A 27,683-nucleotide genomic window follows, 5' to 3' on the forward strand; every position below is an offset into this window, starting at 1 on the left:
ATTAATATGTAAAATAGTTCCTACTATTTTCTTCTGGGAAAATGATATGAGAACCTTGAGTGTATGATATCAAGACTACAGTGACTCTAACAATTTATTATTAATTTGACTGAAGCTATTTATTATATATTAATATTCTGCCCTTTATCATTAAGTTATTCATATTGTTTCTTATCTTTTATTCTCCTTAAGTCTTCCTCTTATCCTATTTGCCTTTGCTATAGTACATGTCACTTTTCTGATACTTGCTTATTTCTGCCAATCAATCTTTCCTCTGTTTAGTGTTTCAACCCCAATTTTTGATTTATTCAATCTCCTCTCATTATGACCCTACCATCTTTTCTCCTTAAATCTTAGGACCCTTAAAAGCAGAGTTGTTTTTCTTTTTTCAGTAATACCAGACTGCTTAAATATACTCTTTCACCCATTTACAGGCACTGTACTTGATCTTAACAATCTCACCTGATTGGAAGACTCAAGTAAATATACTTAAGTTACATTGCTGCTGCTTGCAAAAATAATTTTTCCTCTGAATTATTTAAATATTTGAAAAACTCATTAAACATTTTGGAGTTAATCTTGAAACACCCAAAAATCTCAAGGAAATCTAACCTCACAAACTCATTCCAGTCTATTTGAGACCATCACTATTCTAAAAAAAGAGGTGATTTCAGATCTACTACATTGGTGTGAACACTAATACTTTTTTTTTAGTGTTGTTTATTCGTATATGCATGCACATGTGTATAACATCCTCATTAAAAAGCAAGGTCACATTATCATAACCTCCCATTTCTAATGTACATTATGAAGTCTGAAAAAAGTGCTTTCCCTATTCAGCACTAATATGATTAACATTAATAGTGTTAGTTCATTGTGAAATAATCTCATAACAAAATATGCACAAACCTAGAGAATTTTTTAAAAATTATAGATTATATAACACATTTATAATATACTTACCCAAAAAGAGACTGTAGTGTGTTTAGTGCACCCACAATCCCCCAAATTCACTTCCACCTGAAACCTAAGAATGTGACCTTATTGGGATACAGGGTCTTTGCAGATATAATTAAAGTAAGGATCAACATGAGATCATACTAGATTAGGGTGGCCCTAAATCCAACAAGAGTGTCCTCACAGGAGACAGAAAAGGACACACAGAGAAAAAGACAACGTGAAAATGGAGGCAGAGATTGGAGTTATGCTGCTACAAACCAAAGAACAAGAGGAGCCACCAGAATCTGGAAGAAGCAAGGAAGGGTTCTCCCCTCGAGCTTCTGGAATAAATGTGCCCCTGCTGACACCTTGATTTTGGACTCTGGCCTCCAAAACTGTGACAAAGTAAATTTGTGTTGTTTTAAGCCACCACGTTTGTAGTATTTGTTATGAAAGTCCTAGGAAATTAATATAAATTTTAGTACTGTGAAGTAGTATACTGCTGTAACAGACAACTAAAAATAAAAAAGACTGAAGAGACTGGTAGTAGAAATAGAGATGTAAAGGAGATTCTGGTGAAGGCTCAGAAGGAAGTGAACAAGACGGCAGAGAAAACTTTTAGAGAATATACATATATATTGTTAGGAATAGAATGTAGAAATATGAACATTAAAGGGCTTCTGGTGAAGTCTTAAGAAGGAAACAAGGGGAAAGAAGGCAATCCTTGTTATTAAGTAGCAGAAAACTTAGCTGAAGTGTATTCTACTGTTGGGTGAAAAGTAGAACTTGTAAGCAATGAACTTGGGTATTTAGTTAAGATTTCCAAGCAATGTGTTGAAGGTGTGTACTGATTTCTCCTTGATGCTTATAGTAAAATGTGAGAGAAAAGAGAGAAATTGAGGTACTGTTAAGCAAAAAGAAATTGACACCAGATAATTTGGAAAACTCTCAGCTTATCGAGATTGTAAAAGATGCTAACATCACAAACATTAGGGAAATGCAAATCAAAACCACAATGATATACCACTTTAAACTTACTAGGATATCCATAAAACAGAAAATAACCAAAGTTGCTGAAGACATGGAGAAATTGGAAGCCTGGTGCAAAATGGTTCAGTAATGGTGGAAAACTCTTTGGCAGTTCCTCACAAAGGTAAACATAGAACTACCACATGATCCAGCAATTCCACTTCTACGTATATACCTACAGGAACTAAAAGCAGGTGCTCTAACAGATATTGTATGTCAGTGTTCATTGCAGCATTATTCACAATAAGCAAAAGATAGAAACAACCCAAATATGTTTCAAGACATGTATGGATAAATAAAATGTGCTATATACCGTGTTTCCCTGAAAATAAGGTCTAGCCAGACAATCAGCTCTAACACATCCTTTGGAGCAAAAATTAATATAAGACCCTGTCTTATATAAGATCTGGTATATTATCATATTATATGTTACATTACATTACATTATATTATATTAAAGACCCGGTCTTACAATATAGTAAAATGAGACCAGGTGGTCTTATATTAATTTTTGCTCCAAAAGACGCATTAAAGCTGATTGTCTGGCTAGGTCTTATTTTCGGGGAAACACGGTACATACATCAGAGTATTATTCAGCCATAAAAATGAAGTTCTGATACACAATACAAGATGTATGAACTTTGAAAAACACTATGCTAAGTGAAAAACAGTATGCAAATGTTAACAAAGAACAGATATCATATGATTCCCCTTATATGAGGTACCTAGATAGGTAAATTCATAAAGACAGGCGGTAGAAGCTACCAGAGATTGGGGCAATGGAGGAATGGAGAATGATTGCTCAATGGGTAAAGAGTTTTTGTCTGAGACGATGAAAAAGTTCTGGAAACAGATGGTGGTAATGTTTACACAACACTGTAAATATATCTAAAGCCACTAAACTGTACACTTAAACATGATTAAAATGGTAAATTTTATATTGTACATATTTTATCACAAAAAAAGACGTTTGTTTGAAAGAAGGATCCAAGACCTTTATAGCTAGCTGAAAGGGCTGACATAACTACTTCAACTAGAGAATCAAGACTAGGCTACTGATAAGCTCTAAAATGAACATACTCCAATGCTCGGTAAATGATCACCACATATGATAGTAATTCATTAATTCCATGTGAGTTCATTTCGGAAATGTTAATAAAAACAGGAAACATGATTTATTTTATTTTTAAAAATTGAACCTTAGAATACCAAACAGACTAGCAAATTATTTTCAAACCTTTCATTCTGCAGAATGACAAAATTATAATACGAAATGGCCTTTTAACTTTTTTTTAACCTTACATCTTGGGGTATGAAAAATATAAAAAGTAAAATTAATAGCTAAATAAAAGATGATCTTTAGGAGGATACTAATGCTGAGTTTGGGTCTAAGTGCGAATAGTAAATAAGAGCATGGGTTTTGTCATCAGATAGCCAAGCTCTTTTGAGAAGCCTAGCTCTACTACTTAGTAGCTATGTGAATGTGATGGTTAATTTTATGTGTCAACTTGTCTGGACTATGCAGTGCCAGATAATGTGGCCAAACAGTATTAAGGGTGTTTATTTTTGGATGAGATTAACATTTGAGTTATTGGACTGAGCAAAGCAGATTGCCCTCCCTAATGCCGGTGGGCCTCATCCAATCTGTTGAAGGCCTGAATAGAATCAGCCTCAGACTAGTAAAAGGGAGTGAACAGCAGCAACTTACGAAAGATTTTGAAGAATTTCTAGAAGATAGGACATATGAAATCATAGTGATAGGTAGAATAAGGTGGAAAAAACAACAGTCTAGTACAGGGTTTGGCAAACTAGGTTCACAGGGCAAACTTTCCAGGCTACTACCTGCTTTTTGTATACCCTGCAACCTAACACTTATTTTTATACTTTTAAATAGCTGAAAGAAAAAAAAAATTTTTTGAGACATGTAAAAATTATGTGAAATTCAAGTTTCAGTGTTCATAAATAAAGCATTATTAAAACATAGCTGTGCTCAATATTAACGTATTATCTATGACTGGTTTCCAATGGCTGAGTTGAGTAGTTGTAAAAGAGGCTGCAAGAGACAAAATATCTACTATCTTGTCTCTGAAAAAGTATGCTGACCCCTGGCCAAGCACACACACAAGAGAATGTTTCAGGGAATATGGAACTTTTCTTTCCAACTCCTAAGGGGTTGTGGGCAGAATCAACAGTTATGAAGGATGACTGACTTTAAAAAAAAAAAAAAAAAAGTATTATCTGCTTGACAGGAATTTGGGCTCCAAAGTATGGTGTTTGGAAACCTAGGATAGATCCTCCTTATTTGGCTATTAGATAAGATCCCTACCTATCTGCTTGCTCTGTTTATCCACTGAGCAAAGCACACCAATAAATAAGTCCTACCTACCTACAAGGAATTCCCCATCAATATTCTTTCCATTTAGGGTAAAAAAATGCTAGGGAAACAAAAGAAGAGAAAATCCACTCGTTAGTTATATTATTCAATTGGTCATGTATCAATATGAATGGACAACCAAGGATCACCTATATTTAAAGAAACCACAAGAATGAAAAAGGCAGCCCATGACGGAAAACAGATGAAGCAACTCTGGAGAAATGAGAGGTAATTCAGGGAGGAAAAAAAAAAGGAAAAGAATTCCATTTAACATCTTCCAAGATTTTCGATAACATATTGCACCTATGAAACAAGAGGCATATGAGAGTAGAATTAAAAAGAACAAAGAGTAGAGTTTAAAGAAATTTAAAATGCAATGCCTATCTACCATCTCCTCCCACATACAAAGAAATATACAAGTTGGAACAGAAGTTGAAGAAAATAGTAACAACCTCAAGGAGAGTAATAGTCTCTCTTTAAAAGTTGCAGGAGATTGAACGAGGGGGCAGCTGTCGGGATCTGTCTTCTTCACAAGACAGAAGCAACCATGTCTAAGGGACCTGCAGTTGGCATTGATCTGGGCACCACCTACTCTTGGGTGGGTGTCTTCCAACACGGAAAAGTGGAAATGATTGCTAATGATCAGGGAAACCGAACCACCCCAAGTTATGTCGCCTTTACTGATACTGAATGATCGGTGATGCTGCAAAGAATCAAGTTGCAATGAACCCCACCAACATGGTTTTTTATGCCAAACACCTGAATGAACGTAGATTTCATGATGCTATTGTTCAATCTGATATGAAGCACTGGCCCTTCATGGTGGTGAATGATGCTGGCAGGCCCAAGGTCCAAGTAGAATACAAGGGAGAGACAAAAAATTTCTATCCAGAAGAAGTGCCATCTATGGTTTTGACAAAGATGAAGGAAATTGCAGAAGCCTACCTCAGGAATACTGTTACCACTGCTGTCGTCACAGTACCTGCTTACTTCAATGACTCTCAGAGACAGGCTACCAAAGATGCTGGAACTATTGCTGGTCTCAGTGTGCTTAGAATCAGTGAACCAACTGCTTCTGCTCTTGCTTACAACTTAAACAAAAAGGTTGTAGCTGAAAGAAATGTGCTGATCTTTGACTTGGGAGGTGGCACTTTTGATGTGTCAATTCTCACAATTGAAGATGGAATCTTTGAGGTCAAATCTACAGCTGGAGACACCCACTTAGGTGGAGAAGACTTTGACAACAGGATGGTCAACCATTTCATTGCAGAGTTCAAGCGCAAGCATAAGAAGGACATCAGTGAGAACAAGAGGGCTGTCCATCCCCTCCATACAGCTTGTGAACATGCTAAGCGTCTCTTCCAGCACCCAAGCCAGTATTGAGATTGATTCACTCTATGAAGGAATCGACTTCTGTACCTCTATCACTCATGCCCAATTTGAAGAATTGAATGCTGACCTTTTCCGTGGCACCCTGGACCCTGTAGAAAAAGCCCCTAGAAAAAGCCCCATGGGATGCCAAACTCAACAAGTCCCAGATCCATGATATTGCCCTGGTGCGTGGTTCTACCTGTATCCCAAAGATTCAGAAATTCCTGCAGGACTTCTTCAATGGAAAAGAGTTGAATAAGAGCATCAACCCTGATGAGGCTGTTGCTTATGGTGCAGCTGTCCAGGCAGCCATCCTATCTGGGAGACAAATTTGAAAATGTTCAAGATTTGCTGCTGTTGGATGTCACTCCTCTTTCCCTTGGCATTGAAACTGCTGGTGGAGTCGTGACTGTCCTCATCAAGCGCAATACTACCCTTCCTACCAAGCAGACACAGACCTTCACTACCTATTCTGACAACCAGCCTATTGTTCTCATTCAGGTTTATGAAGGTGAGCGGGCCATGACCAAGGATAACAATTTGCTTGGCAAGTTTGAACTCACAGGTAACCCTCCTGCACCTCGAGATGTTCCTCAGATTGAAGTCACTTTTGATATTGATGCCAATGGCATCCTCAATGTCTCTGCTGTGGATAAAAGTACAGGAAAAGAGAACCAGATTACCATCACTAATGACAAGGGTCTCCTGAGCAAGGAAGACATCGAGCGCATGGTCCAGGAAGCTGAGAAGTACAAAGCTGAAGATGAGAAGCCGAGGGACAAGGTGCCTTCCAAGAATTCACTTGAATCCTATGCATTTAACATGAAAGCAACTGTTGAAGATGAAAAACTCCAAGGCAAGATCAATGATGAGGACAAACAGAAGATTCTCGACAAGTGCAATGAAATCATCAACTGGCTTGATAAGAATCAGACTGCAAAGAAGGAAGAATTTGAACATCAGTGGAAAGAGCTGGAAAAAGTCTGCAATCCCATCATTACCAAGCTGTACCAGAGTGCAGGAGGCACGCCAGGAGGGATGCTTGGAGGCTTCCCTGGTGGTGGAGCCCCTCCTTCTGGTGGTGCCTCTTCTGGACCCACCATTGAAGAGGTTGATTGAGCCAAACATGAGCATAAATTTAGCATTGTTCCACACAAAATATGGAAGGACCCAAATTTGCAGCAAATTCACAGCAGTTTTAAAGTTGAGCTGCTATATGCTAAAAAAACTGGGCATTCTTAATACTTGAATATGGAATACATGCACAGGGAAAGGTAATAATGATGTACTTTATAAGCACTGTATTATAAAGTGGAAAATGCTGTCTTAAATAAAACTATTTAAAATTGGCACCAAAAAAAAAAAAAAGTTGCAGGAACACTCCTCTCTCTCCTCCAAAACACACACACACACACACACACACACACACACATGCGCGCGCGGAAAAAAAAATAACAGAAAGAACCCAGGGAATGTAGAGCAGAAAAAAGAAAAGTATATATCCCCTAGCCACATCTTTTATGTAGAGGAGAGCTTGTCAAACTCGGGACCATCAGCCAAATCCAGCTGACTCCATTTTAGCAAATAAGGCTTTACTGGAACACAGCCATGCTCATTCATTTACAAGTTGTTGATGGCTGCTTTTGTGCTACAGCAGCAGAGCTAAGTCGCAACAGAGACCACATGGTCTGCAAAGCCTAAAATATCTACTATTTGGTCTTTTACAGAAAATGTTTGCCAAATCTTGATCTAGAGCTATGCTGTCCAATATAGTAGCAACTAGCCCAATGTAGTGTTTAAATTTAAGTAATTAAAATAAAATTTAAACTTCAGTTCTTCAGTTGTATTAACCACACTGCAAGTGCCCAATAGCCACATGTATTTAATGACTATCGTACTAGACAGTGTAGATCTTGTGACATGTGAACATTATATGAGATTCCATCAACACAGGAAGTTCTACTGGACAGGGCTTATCTGGAAATTACCATAATAGATTACCAGAACTGTATTTTAATTTTTATTTTAAAAAAAGTACTATAGTGAAGAAAAGAAAAAAAACCTACGAGAAAGGAAGCAGTAAGACAGATTAAATTCAGAAAAAGAAATTAGCAATGTTAGAAACGGTAATAATGCATATAATCTAAGATGTCATTCCATGAAGAGTACCACTAAAATATATTTTCACATATTTCAAAGTTAATATTTTTTTAAATATTTCAAAGTTATTCAGAGAGAAAAACATGAATTGAGAGAAAATCCAAAGATAAAGATACAATGCTGTAAATGAAAATCTAAGTATCATCATAGATATGGATGAGATTATAATAGAATTCAATGTACAGAATGAAATTAATGCTACCAAATTTGAAAATAATACAAACATGTTTCCTAAGAAAATGTAACTCAAAGAAAGGTAGGCTTAAGTATATAGAGCAAGAGCCATGAATAAAAAGTTTTACAAAAGTTATGTAATACCTTCCTCCAATTTAGTTATGAGCTAATGATGAGAACATTTGCTAGGATTTTTAATTTTCATTTATCCTGCTATAAGTTTCATATCCAGTATATGAAGTACCTCAGACTATTAACTAGAAAACAGCAGTCAATATATATTTCCCTCGGCTAACACTACTCATTGGGCCAAGAATTATGTATTTCCTCAAAGAGGAGCTTCACTAGTCTGTGTGACCCTTCATGCATTATCAGCAGATATGATGTAAGAAACTTAACATGGAATGATTTTAAATATTTGGCCTTCCCCTGGGCTCCCATAATTATTCATTCTGAGGAGGAATTAATCACACCTTACCAGAAATGTCCAGAACAGTTAGAACAACACACAGGCTTAGATCAGCACAGCAGCTTTATGCGTATGAGACTCCTCAAGTTGATACACAAGTTGATACAGACACAGTCTGTAGCTGTTCAGTTCCTTACTTGGGCTACATGCAAAGATGAATGACAGTCCTTGATCGGGAGATATACTAATGCCAGATCATTCTAGTTCTGGATGTTTTTCTATAATCACTCAAAATTTTTAGTGTTTACCACTAAAAATGTCTTGTTCACTTTTATAGATACACTTGACAAATCTCTTCGAACAAAAACATGTTTACCTTTCAGCACATTTACCCTATAACATTGAATATTCCAAGATATTAGTATGCAATGGGTTTTTAAATTTTAACTTAAACCCTCCAGTTTTCTGTTTATATTTAAATATCCACTGAAATTAGGATGACATAAGTACTCGTGCTTTAGAAAGTCCCAGGTTACACCTGCTTTCTTGGAATCCAATATAATTCAATATTTCGGCACTCTCAACAGTGTCCTAAAATTTTTATAGGTCAATGAGAAAATCAAAACAAAAAGTCAAAAATATTTAGAAATAAATGACGAAAATGTAAAATGTTAAAATTTGTAGGATGCAGTAAACGCAGTACTTATAGAAAATTATACCCTTAATTATGAACAGCATAGCAGAAGACAGAAAATCAATGAAGTAATTAAGCTATTATCACAGGGAGGGAAACAAAATCTCAGCAAATCAAAACCAAAGAATGTAGAAGGAAAAAAATAATAGGGAGCAGTAATTAATAAAATAGAAAGTAAACAGAAAACAGAAAATTTTAAAAGCCAAACGTTGGGGGTTTTTTGTAGAAAGATAAATAAAAATGAAAAATTCATAGCAAACCTAACAATAAAAAAAAATAGCAAAAAGAAACACGAATAACCAATATTAGCAGTTTTTTAAAAGGAGAAATAATACAGTCACTAAAAGCGTAGCTAAGAGCTGCTTCTGTTATGGTCAAGTAAGCTCACAACAGACAAACCCTCTCATAGATAAACCATAAACTCAGGACAAAATAAAAAAAAATTATAGGAAGGCTCTACAGATTAAACAGAAACAAAAAGATTTGGGGGACATCAAAATTATAAAAAAGGACTACCAAAGAGCGAGTTTCTTATTTATACTGATTTAACTTAAGCACAGTAAAACACACGTGCTTAAAACTCAGAAAAAAACAAGTCACCCTTCTGAAGAACCTGAAGAATCTCAAATTAACCAATGGAATGAACAGTCCAAAAAGAACTCTACCTAACACATGTGCCTTTATTTATGAAAAAGTGATGATTCAATAACAGGGAAAGAAATGCCTATTCAATAAATGGTACTAGGTCAACAGGGATATCTATATAGGAAAAACAAATACACCTTTGCCATGCCTCACACCAAAGACAAAAAAATTAATTCTGACAGAATGGAGATTCAAATGTTTAAAAGTAGACAGCAGGGTTTTTAGAAGAAAACATTGAGGTCATCTTTGGAATCTTTAAGTAGGCAAACCTAGCCATAAAGTGCTAGAACATAAAGAGAAAAACTGATACATCAAAATATATTTTGACTAAAATCAAGACAATTACAAGTCACAGACTAAGAGAAGATATTTGTAACACATTTACTTGAGACTGGACTCTTGTCCAAAATATAAAAAGAACTACAAATCCAGGGAGAAAGATAATCCTATTTCTAAAAATTGACGAAGACATGAACAGTCTCCTTGGTTAAGGATGAAAAGCAACTGAAATTCTCAAATATTCCTCGTAAGAATGTAAACTGGTAATGCCACATTAGAAAAATGTTTAGCCACAAACAGTAAACTAGCCAAAACCCTTTCAACAGTAGAATGGATGGATAATGAACTGTGATATATTTATGCAATACTATGCGGCAATACTATACAGAAATAATCCACAACTGTACACATTAACAATCATTTCACAAATATAATGTTGACACCCACGTAAACAGTGTATGAGTTCATTTATATAAAGTACAAAAGTAGGTAGAAGAAACCTGTGATGGTGGAAGTCAGGAATGTGGTTTCCCTTTGTGAGTATACTGACAGGAAGCAAAAGGGTGTTATGTGGTATCCAAGAACACGCTCTGTGCAGACATGACCTCTGTCAGCATTCATTCATTCAATCATGCTGCCAGAATATCATCAGGCCCTGTAGTAAGTTTCCACAGTATCTCTTATATGCTTTACCTTTACTAACACAATAGTAATATGGACACTAGGTCTCAGAAAAGCCCCTGAAATACCAACCAAAGGAGTATCCATTCTGTCATTGGGGTACTAGTGGCCTACCATGACCATTATGTTTCCTGGTGTACCTTAAACAGATCACTGCAGTCTTTCCATTGTACCTGAAGACCTGCCATTGTGCCTAAAGAATACCAACTTGGAACCCTTGTGGAAATGGTCCCACTATGTGGCCACAAAGGTGATATGTGTTGCTTATGGAACCCTCAGATTGAGATTTTATATAACTAACTTCATTTGCTTATTTTTTTAGAGCCTTTATTATTTTAGACGAGTTTTAGGGTTACAACAACATTGAGAGAAAGGTACAGAAATTTCCCACATACTCCTGACCCCATACATGTATAGCTTCCCTCATTATCAACATCCCTCACCAGAATGGTACATTTTTTACAAGGATGAACCTAGATTGACAAATGATAATCACTCAACGTCCACAGTTTACCATAGGGTTTACTTTTGGTGCCGTACATCCTATGGGTTTGGAACAAAATACAATGACATATATTCATCATATCATACAGAGTATTTTCACTCCCGTAAAAATCCTCTATGATCTGCCTATTCATCTCTTCCCTTAAACACTTCTAGCAACCTTGATCTTTTTATTGTCTCCATAGTTTTGCCTTTTCTAAAATATATAGTTGGAATCAATATGCAACTTTTTCCAATTGGCTTCTTACACTTAGTAATTTGCATTTAAGGTTCCTCCATGTCTTTTCACGGCTTGATTAGCTCATTTGTTTTTTACGCCGCACAATATTCCACTGTCTAGACTACCACACTTCATTTATCCATTCACCTACTTACGGATATCTTGGTTGCTTCCAAGTTTTGACAATTAAGGATAAAGCTGCTATAAACATCCATGTGCTGGTTTTTATGTGGATATATTTGCAACTCCTTTCAGTAAATACCAAGAATCACAACTGCTGAATTGTATGGTAAGAGTGTTTAGTTTTGTAATAAATCTCCAAACTGTCTTCAAAAAATGGCTGTACCATTTTGTATTCTTGGCAGCAATGTATGAGAGTTCCTATTGCTTCACATCCTCACCAGCATTTCATGTTGTCACTGTTCTGGATTTTGTCCATTATGATAGGTGTACAGTGGTATCTCAATGTTTTAATTTGCATTTCCCTGATGACAGATGATATGGAGCATCTTTTCATATGCTTATTTGCCATCTGTATCTTCTTTGGTCAGGTGTCTGTTATGGTTTTTGGCACCTTTTGAAATCAGGTTGTTTTCTTACTGTTAAGAGTTCTTTGTATACTTTGGATAACAGTACTTTATCAGATGTATAATATCTTTTGCAAATATTTTCCTCCCAGTCTATGGCATTTCTTCTCACTTTCTTGACATTGTCTTTCACAGAGCAGTTTTTAATTTTAATGAAGTCCAGCTTACTAATTTTTTCTTTCATGTATCATGTCTTTGATGCTGTACCTAGAACAAGCATTACCATATCCAAAGTTCTCTAGATTTTCTATGTTACCTTCTAGGAGTTTTATATTTTACATTTATGTATGTGATCCACTTTAATTTTTCTGAAGGGTGTATGGTCTGTGTCTAGATTTTTTTTTTTTTTTTCCATGTCTAGTTGTTCCAGCAACATTTATTAAAAAGACCTTCTTTGCTCCGCTGTATTGACTTAGCTCATTTCTCAAAGATTAGTTGACTATACCTGAGTCTATTCCTGGGATCTCCATTCTTTTGCCCATACCACACAGTCTTGATTACTATAGCTTTATAGTAAGTCTTGAAGTTAGGTAGCATCAGCCTTCCTACTTTGTTATTCTCCTTCAATATTTCATTGGCTATTTGTGGTCTTTTGCCTCTCCACATAAACTTTAGAATCATCTGATCAATATCCATAAAATAACTTGTTGGGATTTTTATTGGGATTGCATTGAATCTATAGAGCATGTTGGGAAGAACTGATGTTGTGACAATATTTAATCTCCTATCCATAAAAATGGAGTATCTCTCCATTTATTTAGTCCATCCGAGTTTTGTAGTTTTCCTCATATAGACCTTGCATATATTTTTAGATTTATACCTAAGTATTTCAGTTTTGGGCTACTAATGTAAATTGTATTGTTTAAAATTCCAATTCCACTTGTTCACTGTTGATATATAGCAGCTGATTTCATTTTAATACGATGCCTTCACTGAATGTGTATGCTGAAGTGAGATACGAATAAGTAGAAGTTAACTAGTGGTCTTTTGGAAGAAGGGAACATGGTGAGTACAGAAAAACAAATGAATGCCAAAGTGCAGAGAATAAAGGAATTTATAGCAATATGGCCAGAGAGGTAGACAGAGGGAACTACATGCAGGTCCTTAAGAAGTTTTGTTTTTATATTATATGACCAGACTTCTATTTTGAAAAGATCAGGATGGCTCTTGAATGGAAAGTGTACCACAGGAGAACCAAAGATGAGGGCTAAATGAGCTAGAATGGATTAGAGAGCTATTAAGAGGTAAACTCCACAGGTCTTGGTAATGGACTGGATATGGCAAAATGAAGTTTGAGAGAGGAATTGAGTGTAGTGAGGTTCCTTAGCTTAGGCAACTAATTCTACAAATGGTCAATAGAGGAAGTTCAGTCTGGGGCATTATGAGTTTGAGGTCCCATTAAGACTTTCAAGAAACAGGTAAGTATCTAAATTTATTACTCTGGAGGTCAGAGAAGCAATCTGGACTATAAATGTTAGTCAGCGGTATATAGTCAATAGTATATAAATGGTAACTGAGGTCCTGGGAGTGGATGAAGATAAGACTATGGAATAAAAGAGAAAATGGTCTTAAGGACTCCAAGATTTTATGGCAGAAAGCAGGAACCTTATTTTCTTTAACATCCTTTATCCATTGAAGTATCCACTCCTTTCAAATCCCTCTCCTGTGCTTCAGATTCCATTCCTTCCACTTCATTCAGGATCTTTTCTTTATCAATTGTCTAGAGTTGTTTTCCAGTACCCTCATTCTCTCTAACAATAAAACTCCTCCCTTAAATCTTTGTCATCTCTCTATCCCCCTTCACAGTAAAGCTTTCTAAAACGTAAAATGGTCTAATTTTACATAATATTCAGTTTCACTTGACATTCAACTCTAAATACAATTATTTGACTTTTCAGTTTACTACCTCATCAAATTTGTCCTTAACAAAGCCAAAATAAACCATTATTATTAAATCAAATAATCACTTTCCAATTTTAGATTACTATCTGTTCCTCTGTCCAGCTTTTAAATGTTCACGTTCCCCAAAGATATTCTCAGTTCTTTTTTCTTCTCATTCTAAAGTATACGTATCCTTGGTAAGTTTATCCATTCCCTGGGGTAAACTCCCACCATGTGCTAATTAATTTCAAATCTATATTTCATCTAGAGATCCCTCTCTCACATTGCATACTGAGTAATGGGCCTCTCCATTTGGATATTCCACTGGTACCTCCAATTAAACACATTCAAAACAGATTTAAAAACACATTTTATGATCTTCCATTCCCTAAAACAATCAATACCACTATTTAATTAACAAAATTCTGCTGTTCCCCTTTTATTTTTTATCCTCTGCTATCCAGAAAGCTGCTCAAGGCAGGAACCTGTTAATAATCTTTGATTTCTCCTGTCGACCTTCGTTGATCACATCAATTCTACCCTTTATAGTAATCTTGATTCCTTTTTCTATATCCCATTCACACTTTCAGACAATCCATTTTCTTCTAACATACTTTTAGCCGAAACATAACAATCAAATATGATCATTGTTATTCCTTCACTTAAAATTTGTCAAGGGGCCGGCCCAGTGGCTCAGGCAGTTAGAGCTCCATGCTCCTAACTCCGAAGGCTGCCGGTTCGATTCCCACATGGGCCAGTGGGCTCTCAACCACAAGGTTGCCAGTTCGATTCCTCGACTCCCACAAAGGATGGTGGGCTGTGCCCCCTGCAACCAGCAACAGCAACTGGACCTGGAGCTGAGCTGCGCCCTCCACAACTAAGGCTGAAAGGACAACAACTTGAAGCTGAAAGCACCCTCCACAACTAAGATTGAAAGGACAACAACTTGACTTGGAAAAAAGTCCTGGAAGTACACACTGTTCCCCGATAAAGTCCTGTTCCCCTTCAAAACAAAAAAACAAAACAAAAAAAACTCCAAATCACTAATTAAAAAAAAAAAAAAATTTGTCAAGATTTCCGATTTCCCATTATCTTTAAGGGGATCAAAATTCACTACCTTAAGAAAATGAATTAGAGCTTTGTCTTAATTTCTCCAGTTTCCCCCCCTTTTTTTAGCACTCTGTATAATTCATGAGAACTACTTGCAGAGAAGCAATGAGAGATTTATTGAAGGAGCAGTCTTTCCATTCTCTGCAATGGCTTCCATTCTCCATAATTCCTGTATCTTCTACACATCCTTCAAAACTCAGGTTAAGCTTCCTCCTCAGAGGAAACTTTTCAAGACTCCTTTCTCTCAGTCCAAATTAGGTAGCCTACATTTGTCCTCCATGGCTCTATAGTATACTTTACTATCCTATTTACCCACCTATCTCCCCTAACTGTGCACTCAAGGAGGGCAGAGACTAAGTATTCTTTCTCCTATAACTTGAGCACTTAGTATATTCTTTGGGATTTAACTAAATAATTGTTATCAATCGTTATTAACACCACGCTTAAACAAATACCTGTTTAATTCTTCCCTTTCACAAATACTGCATTTATTCCAATGTTTTGTATTCAACTCTACATAATGGTAAATTCAAGTATTTTGGATTATTTGCTTTGAGAGCAAAGGTTTTGTCTTTGTAAAAAAAAAAAAAAAAAGATTAAGACAGATTAAATTAATTTGTTCTATGATCATGTTATACCAGATATATAGCCTAATTTCAGGACTGCCTTGGTGTGTATGTCATACTTCCCGAATTATAAAGTTAAAAAACAAGTCTTCATTTCTAGTAATAAGGCAAGCAAAATATCACACCATCACCTTTTCTAAAAGGTAAACAGAGTAGAAAACAAGGGAATATAAAGTAAAGAAACCTATGCAAATTCAATATTTGTAGTATCATTTCAAGGTTTTCAGATCAGCAAAAATATCCAAGATGTTTCTACTTGATATTAGACTGTTTTGTCACTTTTTGTTTTGCTCTTCTTAGTATTTATTTACTACAGGACAAAATTAGCACATACTATTCAATGTGTTCAATAGCTATTCTGTTTTCTAGTGTGTTAATCTTATCACCCTACCATTACCACCAAATGAGAATATTTTTACTTCTATAGGCCTAAAATGGCAAGATTAGGTCTAAGCAGACAGTAAGCACTCAACTGCTATTTACTGAATGATTGACACTACAGATTTATACTGGCAAAAGATTCAAAATGAAATTATCTAAACCTTGATCAAGCTTTCCACTTGATATATTGTTAAATAGCAACATGGAGTTTTATTCCCCCAAAACATTTTTCTTTGAAAAAAACAAAAAAAAAATCCAAAAAAAACCAAAAGACCTCCCCAGATGAAAAACTCCAGGCACTATTTAGCAAAAGTAATTTCAATTTTTCAAATACAATCAGCCATAGTTTTAACGGGTCATTGAGATTTAAAACAATTCAATGGCAAGGATTTCAATGATGTTTGGATTTATTTCACTGTCAAAACTAATAACTTTGTAGTGCAGGCATGATTTTTCAGTTTAGACATTTGTCAATCATGAATGCCTAAAAAAAACCATTTACTACACATCACCATGAGTTTTGAGAAAATTTTAAATCCAAAGACACAGCTTTAAATTACATTGTCCACACACACCCCCACCCCCCCACCTCGCCCATAAAAATCCATTTCTAATAAGAAAGCTCTCAATTCAGAGTTCACAAATCACTAGAAAAAGAAAGTACATACACATCTAATTCTTACCAGTTTAGGGGGGAAGAAACTCAAGTATTTTCTGTTATTTGCAGCTGCCTTAATAGCAAACGACAATTAAACGTGTGAACAAGGTTGTCAGAGTAACACTTGTCATTCACACCACTTATGGAAAGGCGCTCCAAGACTTCCAGAAGCACTAATTAAAATTAACGAAAGCTTCTCATGGGGACTTGTCAGAGAAGTACATTTTGTCATTTGCTCTTTGAGACAGAGGAAAACCAAACCGCCTCAAAGCTCAAGATTTCTCGCTCTAAGCTCTAAATCCAATCCACCTGCCACTGAAGAACTGAGCCCAGATACTCAGCAAGCAACTCACTAAGGTAAGAGTTCCAACTCCTTCAATATAACACAACCATTCAAAAATAATAATAATAATGGGGGAAGGCGGAATGAATTTTCTCTCGGAAATCAGAAGGGGGCGGGAGAAAGTATCTTTCCTCTTTACAGACGAGCCGAAAAAGGTGCAAAATCCTGCTGGTGGGAGCCTGATATATCGCTCCACCAACCTTTTCTTTAAGTCTACGTGAATGAAGACACTCAAAACGAGAGCAATGTTGAATGATATTACCCACCTCCAACCCCAAAGAACCCGGGAAGATTCTCACCCAGGCCTCAGGTGGGCCTTTCTCACCTGGACCCCGCAGAAGTCCGCCGTCCTTACGTAGAGCGCACTTTTCAGCAATACGTCTTGCGATTGGTTAACTCGGGAGGAAATCTCAGTCCTATTGGCTACGAGAGCCGTGGTACGGGGCCAGGAGGCGGGAGTCTGGGGCTGGCTCTGACAGGCCGCTGCTTGAATTCCCAGAGTTCCTATTGGGTCAACGCGGGAAGCTCCAAAATGGCGTCAGTGGGGCCTTGCGGCACCGGCACCGGGACTACTGGGTCTGTGGCTGCGGCAGCCAGCAAGAACAATGTCACCAGTTTCCAGAGGAGGGGTCCTAGAGCCAGCAGTAGCGACAGCGGCGGCTCTCGACTGGTGTCCATCGCGGGCACACGACCGTCGGTGCGGAACGGACAGCTGCTGGTATCAACCGGGCTCCCAGCCCTGGACCAGCTCTTAGGTCGGTTCAGAACTGAGATCTGGGATCAACAGAGGGAAAACTTAGGGAGGGGACTTGCCGGGTGGAGCCACCCTGCCCCCACATCTCTCTCTGACGCCTCAGCCTTCGGACGTGGAGAGGATAGCCCGGTCTGATAGAGATGGAGGGGAGGAAGGGTTGCATGGAGACTTCTAAATGCTGTTAACTAAATCTGTTGTGGTGCTCCCACTTTCTACTCTGGTTCCTTCCCACCAGCCTTTTTCTAGATTACAACGGGATCCCTACGTGCTTTTACCCTGGTGAAGGGGAATTATTAATGGTTGGACACGGTTTGGCCTTTATCTCTAGAATCCCCTTCTGATCTCTGTGTACACCCTTCCGCCAACCCCAGGTAGCTCATGGTTTGGACTAACCTACAAAACTTTGTATCATTGTAAGAGAGCCTTCATTAGAAAATGCTTTAAAAAGTAACTTCTCGTCTTTCACCGCCAGGATGCTAATCTCCCGGTTCTGAATTTTTATAAACAAACCACATTGGCTTTAAGAGAATGGATTTTAAAGGTTTATGTGGAGCCAAAGTAGTTATAGATCGTCGTTGATATTGACAATCATAACCGTATCTGCGTTAAATGCATGTATATATGTTTTCTTTTATTTTTTTCCTCCATATACTTTTTTCCAAAGTTACATTCCAACCGGTATGTTTAAAATTAATTCGCATTTTAACGAGAAGAAGAAATGCAGTTCCTAGGCTTTCCTGTATAATTTCTGGATTTTTTTCATGAGAAGCCTTTTAAAGAATATGCATGTTTCATAACTGTTATATTGAATAAGAATTGACCAGATTAGGTTGGTGGACAGAGCTGCTGTGTTAATAAAGATTGAAAATTAGTTAATTCCCATCTGAATGCTGCTTTATTAAAAATGGTCTGTTTATATTTCATAACTTTTTAATGGTATGTGATATGTGTTAGTTAAATCTTATACACTTTCATAAAATATTGGAAATGCTGTTGCTTGTTCTTGTACCTCACTCAACATTTTCTCTCTGTAATTCCCCAACCCTCACCCCCCTGCAAGGTTTAGTGCAAAGGAAAGTGACAAGGCAAGCAACCTATGAGAAAGAACATGGTTTCTTGCCTGTTATTTCATGTCCTTAACTGGATCCTGGTTATTTCTACATAAATTTAAGTAGTTTCATTTAATTGTTTCAAGTTTGATGTCTTCTTAAATTGCATGGTACTATAAACAAAAATGATGCATAATATCTACGCAAATACTTACCTCAACTTTTTTTCCCTTGTGAACCTTACTCAAGTATGATCCTATATTTAAACTTAAAGCTTGGAAGCTGTTCTAGTGTGCGCGTGTGTGTGTGTGTGTGTGTGTGTGTGTGTGTAAGTTCAGCGGGGATGTGTAATTTCATTCACTTGATCCTGAAACTCTCCAAAACATAAAGGTCACATTTCTAACGTTATACCTTCGGTTCCTCATTAAAATAACAAAATGTGCCTAGCACAGTACCTGTCATTTAGTAGATTCTCAGTAAATTCTTGATTGAAAGAAAAATAATGTATAGGGGAAAAAAAAACCTGGACAAGTTTATGAAACATGTAGGACAAAGTTATGTATGTAAGCTCTGAAAACAGACTGAGATTAGTTGATATGAATAGATTCACAAAACCAGTAACAGTCTGGCCTGATCTTTAGGCTCCAAATTTAGTGCTCTGCATATGCTACAACTTTTCAAATTTTTGAACACTCTTTTCAAGTGGTTTTAATCATTTATTGAACCTGAGACTGATGATTTAGTATAGTCTCTTGAAGCACCCACAATAAAGGTAACCCAAAGCAACTTCCTCATGTGTTTCTACAGTGATAAAAACTTGAACTGTAATTTCCAAATTTTTCAGATTTGCTTGGGAATGGGGACTGTAGTATCTGATTGTAACGAGTTTATGCTAAAGATGATTGAAATGAGTATCAGTTTTTGAACATTTTGAAATATATTTTACCTGTATATAGTTAAACCTCAACGTGCACAGAAGTTGAAGAAATTGTTGTAATGGGAATTAATACATTTGGAATAACAAATATGTGCAGAAGTATTTTAGCTGTTAACTTCTTAATGGCATTTCTGTATTTTGATGTTCTGTTTTGTATGGCCCTGTGGAACAAACCCTTTACATTTGTTTTTCATTAAAACTTTATTTGAAAGTGATTTGGCTGCTAATGTGTGTATGCATAGGTATAAATAATTCATATTATGTTGTTACTCTAAAATGTTATTTGACTCAAATTGTGACAAGCCTAATATAATCATATTGTGACAAAATGGATATTATGATACCAGGATGATGAAACTATACTGTGACATTGTGATTGTTGCATAAATATATTCTGTGGTTACTATGTAACAGGTAAGTACTGTATGGTAAGTGCCATGCAGTACAGTGATATTTTACTACTGCCACTGTGACATTATTGTATTTTTAAGCATAGATGCAAAGTATATTTGAAAGGCATCATATTGGCTAATCATTTAATGGTATACTGATATTTCCATTGCTTCCTAAATTGGCTACATTTAAATTTTTCAAGTTCTCTGATTTCCTAATCCAGATTCTCAACCTTGCCTTTCCAGAAAATTTACGTTGTTTTTGATGACACTATATGTAAATATTCCATTTTTATTCTTCCAGGAATTTCCAAAGAGAGATTAGAGAGGGTAAAAGATTCTGGCAGAATTTCTTATTCTAGGATGTAAGGTATAGTCCATTTTAGGACCGTACTGTCTAATCTGGGAGAATTATCCCCCAGCCTTATCCTTCAAAAAGACTCTTGAAGGAAGGGTAACTTCAGACTTGACTGGTTTAACCTCTTTGCTGTTCAGAACTTATTAAATTTTGACAGTCAAGTGAATGGAAGATGGGACTTGGAGTAAATAATAGTCTAGGAAGAAAGACGTTTATTGGTAGCTGCCATTTTCAATACTGATGTCAAAAAGTAATTACTGGTGGGCTTATTTCCTTTGCTCCAGTATATCGTAATCTAGAGTGTGGGTTGATGTACATTGAGTTTGTACTGCAAAATAATCCTGGTTATGATGTTTCAGCAACTAAGATGTGTACACTTAAGGAAAATGTAGCTTATTTCTTTGTATTGCTATGTAAAACTGTTTCATATGATTTAATCTACACAACCATTCTCACTTTATCTATTTTGATTCCCATGTTTGCTGAGCCAATAATTGTGATCATCAAGAGTTGTCAGGATGTTTCATACTCCTAGAGAGAGAAGAAAAAGTAGACCTATTAATGGAATAACTGCAATTTAATTTGTACTGTGGCATTAATTAAGTAAATATTGCTATGAACCAAGAAAAGGATATGAACTTGTTTTTTACATTGCATTTTCTCTAAAATGCCTTTGTATAATTTTAGCAAAACTATTTCTATGGAAAGGACTGGTATAAATCACCATTATCTTTCCTGACTTGTTTTTCTTTTTTCTTTTATCTAATTTTGAAAAAGGAAATGTATCTTGTTGTAAAATAAGGTATCACTTCTGAGCCTTCGTGTTCTAATATATTAATTTGACCTTATTTACCGAAAAGATACAGCTTCCTTAGAGATTTGTTTTGGGAGGTGTGTGGGGATTGACTTTTTTCCCTTTAATATTGATATCATTTTTCTAACAAGTCACACAAATTTTAAAAAAGCAAACCCTTTCCCTCATTTTAAAATTCATAAAATAGGAAGATATTGGTACTTAATCACAAGATATTAAATATTCTCAACTTTTTTAAGTATTAGGTTTTTTTCTAGTTTTAAGACAAAATGCTGCGTCATTTTAAAACGTAAAATCTTGATGAAATTCTTTAAAGCATCAAACTTGCAAAACATCTTCAAGCATTAAAACTCATAATCTTACATGATAAAATATTCTAACTGTATTTTTAGTAAGCTAGAGATAAATATACTTCTTAAGAAGGTCTAGACATAAAACCAAGTGTTTATTAGTGACTTAGAAAGGGTCTTGATGATTTCTGTAAGAAATAATTAAAGGGGAGAGGAGGCAGTAAACAAGACCATTTAATTCCATTGTATGTTTTATCATAGAAATAATATGATTGATTGCTTACCTTGTTACTTACCTGTCAAACATTTTAGTGGCCTATTGGGAAAAGATATTTCTGTTTTAATTGGGAATTATAAGTGTGAAATCTGTTGCTTTCAAAATTAGAATTATTAGTGGGTTACTGATTTTAAAGATATGTTAAAAGCTAGCTTTTGTTGAGTATATTATGTCAAAATATCTTGTTGTGGTTGGCTTGTTAAGCTTTGAGATTTTGGTGGGGACATGGCTACAAACTTATTTTAGTTTAAAATACAGCTAGAACCTCAGTATAACAAACTACCTTATACAAAGGTGTTTTGGGGAAATGTGAGGCCTTGTCATACTAAAATCAAATTTGAAAGACTAGAGAAACTTTGCTGTTACGTGTGTGTATGTACTTGTCAAATCATTTTATGTCATATTCCTAGAATAAAAGCTTGATTTAACATAGTTAATAAGATGGATTCATCTTATTCCCCATGACCAACCTTCACTAGAGCCAATCCTAACTTGAGTCTAGTGAATTGACATAATAGAGCCCATTAGAAAAAAAACAATCACATTTTGGTAAGAGAAGTCCTGATGGGATTGGCTGATAAAAGTCATTGAAGTATCCACATTTTATGATGTTTTAAGTAATGTTTACCTTTTCCAAACATTAGAATTTTAATGTATGTGAGATTTTAAAAATTTGGTGTTTTCTGAATTATCAGGAATGGTAGATTGTATCATTTTTGCAGAAAATTATCTTCTTAGCATAGTCTGATTTACTGTTAAGATGATCACCTTTTTTATAAAACATCTATTTATTTTCTTGATTTCTTCTAATCGTAAAATAATTGCCAGAATAGCAAGGGTAGCTGTTACTGAATACCTCTCTGAGCCAGACGCCTGAACTAGGTATCACTTCATGTAATGGGTGAACTATTCCTTGATCTGTTATCATTTCACTGTGAATAACATTTATAAAATATCTTTAATTCTCTATTCCATATACAAAGACATGAATGTAGACCCAGGAAAGTTTAGATAAGTCTAACTCCTTCCTGTAAGAAATACGTTAAGGAAAGGCAACTACCATTTTTATAGTACCTGCTTAAGACAGACACTGCAGTATATGCTTATATTTCATCTCCTTAAATATACACAGAATTGTGATTAGGTAGTTAAATGTTTATTTTTGCATGTAAAGGAAAGTAGGGAAGTAAGGAGTTGGAACATGGGATTTAAAATGTTCAAAGTGGATTGAAAAGATAGTGGGGGGTCTATATGTATATTTAGTCCTATAACAAATCCACTTAAACATAAAAATATATAAATGTACTGGTTTCTTCTGTTTTGTTTTGCTTTCTTCTCTAACAATTTGGTATGTTCTACTTATAGCCATAAAGTTGCCAAGTGTTGCATTATATTCTTTGTGACATGTATGTTACCAAATTTCAAATTTTTGAAACAACATTTATGCTACTTACAAGGCAAAAAATAAACACTATCAAAGAAACTTTTTATACTATTTCTGTATAACATTTGCCACTACAAAATTTTTTTGGGGAAAGTTCTTTATTGGTGTTCTAATGTTTATATCACAATTTTTGTGCCCAGCCCCCCCAAAAAACCCCAAAACATTCTAGTTACATTGTCTTCAATTGTCCAACAATTTTGAGTAATTTATTTTTAAATTATACTTCTTAAGTACATTTCATCCTTTACTATACATATATTTTATTTTTAAGAGAACTTGTTAGTATTTGCAACATTAATTACAAATAGTAATAATTTACAAATGTTTTACAAACAACATATCAGTAGTCAAAAGTATCTTTTTAGTGTATTTTTAGTTTCCTAAAACTTGATTTTAAATTGATTTTAATGAATCACTGTTTGAGTTATATGGTCATCATTATTCTAATTCAGATATTTAAAAGAACATTTTCTAATAATATTAAAAATTATTTTGTGAATGTGGCTATTTTATTTGAAATGGCAAAAATAATACTCATTTTAAATTCTAAATATGTTTAGAGTATGTCCAGACTTTGTGTATATTATTCATAATAAAAAAAGATTCTGTTTAATTATTGGGGTTTTTTCCCCCAAGGCGTATTCAATTTGAGGATACATATTATAGTGGGATTTCTGTTGTAATAACCTTTCTTTTCTTTGTTGTACTTCTGTAGTAGTTAAGTTACTGTGCACATTTAGGTCTTGGCTATTGAGTTAATTTGTTAACAAGTACTAAATATAACATTACTAGGAGGCTTAACCGCAGTTATATTGAATGCTACGTGGTCCTATCACAGGAGAAAGGATAGTACAGTATATTATGAAAGTAATGATAATGTGTACTGTGTAATTACATATAATATGTAATTATTTCATAATAGCACCTTAAGCAAAGTATTGCAAAGGTAATTAAAATGTTGTTTTCAACAGCAATTTTAAACTTATTGAAGTACCTACCCTTACCAAAGTCTAACTTTTATGCTAAAGATAATGTGAAAATATAGATTAATTTTCTTCTTGGTTTTGTTTTATTTCCAGGTGGAGGTTTGGCTGTTGGAACAGTTCTTCTAATCGGTTAGTATAGCATACATACTTGCTCTTTCCGATCAGTTTTCTGTTGTGCATAATGATTTTATGGGTTTTCCTATTCTCAAATTAAGTATTTAACTCTCTACAGGAATTAAGGTAAATTAAAGAGGAATTGCCTTAAGTTTTAATTTGAATTCAAGTCTTGATCTGAGCTTGAAATAAATTGAGCAAGTATACCTGGTAATGTAGCTTTTATAGTTTAAAAATGGTCACAGGGCATTGTGCTCCATTTTTAAAAAAAATTAAAATTAATGGCAGTTGATTTTTTTTTTTTTTTTTTTGGAGAATCTCATATTTAGAGTGAGATTATTACAGTGATTAATTTGAGAAGTTGATGTTCTAGTATATCCATTGTATATATCACAGATTTTTATCATTATTGAAAGAAAAATAAACTGATAAATCATAGTTTTGTTTATCTTCAGAGGTACAATGATTCTAATTTAAATATACATTCATAATTCTATTTGCCTTATTTTTTACTTTAGAGGAAAGAATCTTGGAATTGAAATAAGCCTTGACAGTTACATAATCAAAGCTACCAATCATTTTTCCATAATCCTTGACAGATATCAAACACCATTTGAGGACAGATTATCTAGTTTAAAGGACTTACTATTGCACAATGCAATGTTTCATTGTTGAAAACGCTATGATATATTAGAAAGTTCCTTTTATTAATGTTTAATCTATCTACCTTTAATAGATATTTTGTTCCTACTATTGTCATCTGATATAATGCAGAATTAATATACCTACTCTTTTACATGGCACTCTTAAAATATTTGAAAATAACCCATCACCTCAAATTTTCTCCAAAGTAAACAGACATAATTTCTTAAGATGGTTTTTATGTATCATAGTTTTCACTCTTTTATTTCTCTTATCACACCTTCTGGTCTGGCATTGTCTCTTCAGCTGTACCCAGAACAATACAATATTCCAAATTTAGAATGACCTGTACTAAAATTCTAGAAGTGGTGATATCTGTCACATCTTTAAATATTTATCTTTTAGGAAATAAAGAATGACTGAAGGAATTTATGGAAAAAAATCATTCACAATTTCATATAAATAAATAAACACATACATAAAATACAAAATCTGTAGAAAAAATGAGGTTGTCTTTTCAGTTCCTCAGTCCTCATACCCAGAGACAGTCGTGGCATCCCATCCAAATACTTATTCATAAGTAATGTACATGGGAACATTCATCGCCTTGCTTTTTCAACTTAGTCCGTCTTAGAGATAAGTCCGTGTACGTTCATATAGATATACCTCATTCTTCTTAAAAACTACATAGGATTTCACTGTATGAATATGCAATAATTTATTTAAACCATTCTCTAATAATTTCAGGGTAATTCCATTTTTTCTATTACTAACAATGCTATTGTGCAAATCATATATAAGCTTTGCATAGATATGTAAATATCTGAAATAAATTTTTAAATACAGACTTGATTGAGGCATGTTAAATTGTATTAGATTTTATTAGATTGCTCTCTTAAAAGGTCATGCCATGTTATACTTCAGTCAACACTTATAAGAATACCAGTTTATCCTCACCCTTAATAACATTGGATATTATCATTTTAATCTTTACCAGTCCTAACAAGTAAAAGGTGAAGAATGACATTTTGTCATTTGGACCTGGGACTTTTCTCTTTGATGAACAAAATTTTGAAGAATCATTATAATGATTTAAAACATATGCTGCTGAATTTTAATTCTTTTCTCCAGAGGAAGTATCTGTGAATGATACTAACAATCCAATGATGATTTATAATTCATTCAATAAATGTTCATTGAACACTGAGGTGTGTGCTGGACATTGGGGTTACAAATATAAATCAGATACTCTCTTCCTTTAAGGAACTTTGTATCTATGAAGGAGACCTATGTAAAGCAAATAATTACAATGTAATAAGTTAGTACCATAATAGATACGTTTGTTATTATTACATTTTGTCACTGGTTGTAGATAGTACAAGGAACTGCAGTTAATTTTTGTATCAATAACAAAATCAGCCAGCAACTTTTGAATAGTTGTAGATTCACTTGAGTTTTCTAAGTAGGCAATCATCTTCTGCAAATATTGACAATGTTATTTCATAACAGATTTTTGTATTTTAGAAGTGAGGGCTTCCATAACAAATACGGCAGTGACTTTGGAACCAGGCAGTGGGCAGAGGCCAGAAGGATTTTGAGGAGCATATTAGAGAAAGCCTAAATTGACATGTACAGATTTTTAGTAGAAATTTGTACGTTGAGGACATTGCCAGTGAGGATGAAAAGGAAGTAAGTTCTACTTTACTGAAAGCTGGAAGAAAGGGTATCCTTGTTGTGTAGTGGCAGAAAGCTTAGTGACATTGTAGCCTGCAGTTATATGGAAACTGAACATATGCCTAATGAACTAGGTGTGCTAGCTAAGGAGAATTTTTTTTATAATGAGGAAAAACTCAAGAATAACTAAAGCACGGATTAAAAAAAAAAAACTATCCTTGATGAAATGTCAATTCATCAAATATTGTACTAGGTATTCAATAACTATTTGTTAAATTAATGCTTGAATAAAAGAATATAAGTTATGAAGCACAGGCCTTACCTTTATATTCTTTCCATATAGCTATTATTTTGAATCTTGTCAGTATTATTTATGCCCTACTATTTTCTTCCATGTACATAAGATTTTTAAAGACATTTATAACTTAGGTAAATTTAGTTTTTTTATCTATTCGCTTGTTTTCATTAGGAAACCTTAAAGCAAACTTTGCAAGTACTTTTACATTTCTTGGAAAGATTAGATTAGAGAACCTTACCTACTAGGTTCTCTACTTTTCTCCATTCCCAAGTCAGTACAACTTGTGCAATGGATAAAATCTTCCTTAAGAAATGAATAAATAGCTCTAAATATAAACCAAATATGAAGATTTAAGATTAAATATGAAAATTTAAGATTTAAGGTTAGGAGCCTACGGCATTACTGTATTATTTATCACTCAAATAATTTTTGTATTCCAGAAGTAACAGAAAATTAAAGCACAAAGATGATTTGCATTAATAACTTTTCACTATAGATTATCAACTTTTTAACCATTCTTTCTTAAAATGCATTACTCATTTACGCGGGCAATTCTGTATATGTATAAGTGTACACATGCACATGAGTT

General features: G+C 34.8%; 2 protein-coding genes and 1 pseudogene across 5 annotated transcripts in view; 2 read left to right on the forward strand and 1 right to left on the reverse strand.

Annotated features, from left to right (window-relative positions):
- Positions 1–17,581, reverse strand: part of IMMP1L (inner mitochondrial membrane peptidase subunit 1) — a 69,602-nt gene extending 52,021 nt beyond the window's left edge. Inside the window, exon 1 of the mRNA XM_019738522.2 lies at positions 17,365–17,581. The gene's annotated coding sequence lies outside the window, so the exon portion shown is untranslated. The remainder of the gene's footprint in view (positions 1–17,364) is intronic.
- LOC109450826 (heat shock cognate 71 kDa protein) lies at positions 4,539–6,955 on the forward strand (annotated as a pseudogene).
- Positions 17,566–27,683, forward strand: part of ELP4 (elongator acetyltransferase complex subunit 4) — a 213,965-nt gene continuing 203,847 nt past the window's right edge. For all 4 annotated transcript variants that reach the window (XM_019738520.2, XM_074336168.1, XM_074336167.1 and 1 more), the window contains exons 1-2: positions 17,566–17,820; positions 24,460–24,495. In XM_019738520.2, coding sequence (XP_019594079.2) covers positions 17,598–17,820; positions 24,460–24,495 — 259 coding nt within the window. In that variant the 5' untranslated portion in view covers positions 17,566–17,597. The remainder of the gene's footprint in view (positions 17,821–24,459; positions 24,496–27,683) is intronic.

The sequence above is a fragment of the Rhinolophus sinicus genome, linkage group LG06 (genome assembly GCF_036562045.2).
Source record: "Rhinolophus sinicus isolate RSC01 linkage group LG06, ASM3656204v1, whole genome shotgun sequence".
In the NCBI taxonomy this organism is placed as follows: domain Eukaryota; kingdom Metazoa; phylum Chordata; class Mammalia; order Chiroptera; family Rhinolophidae; genus Rhinolophus; species Rhinolophus sinicus.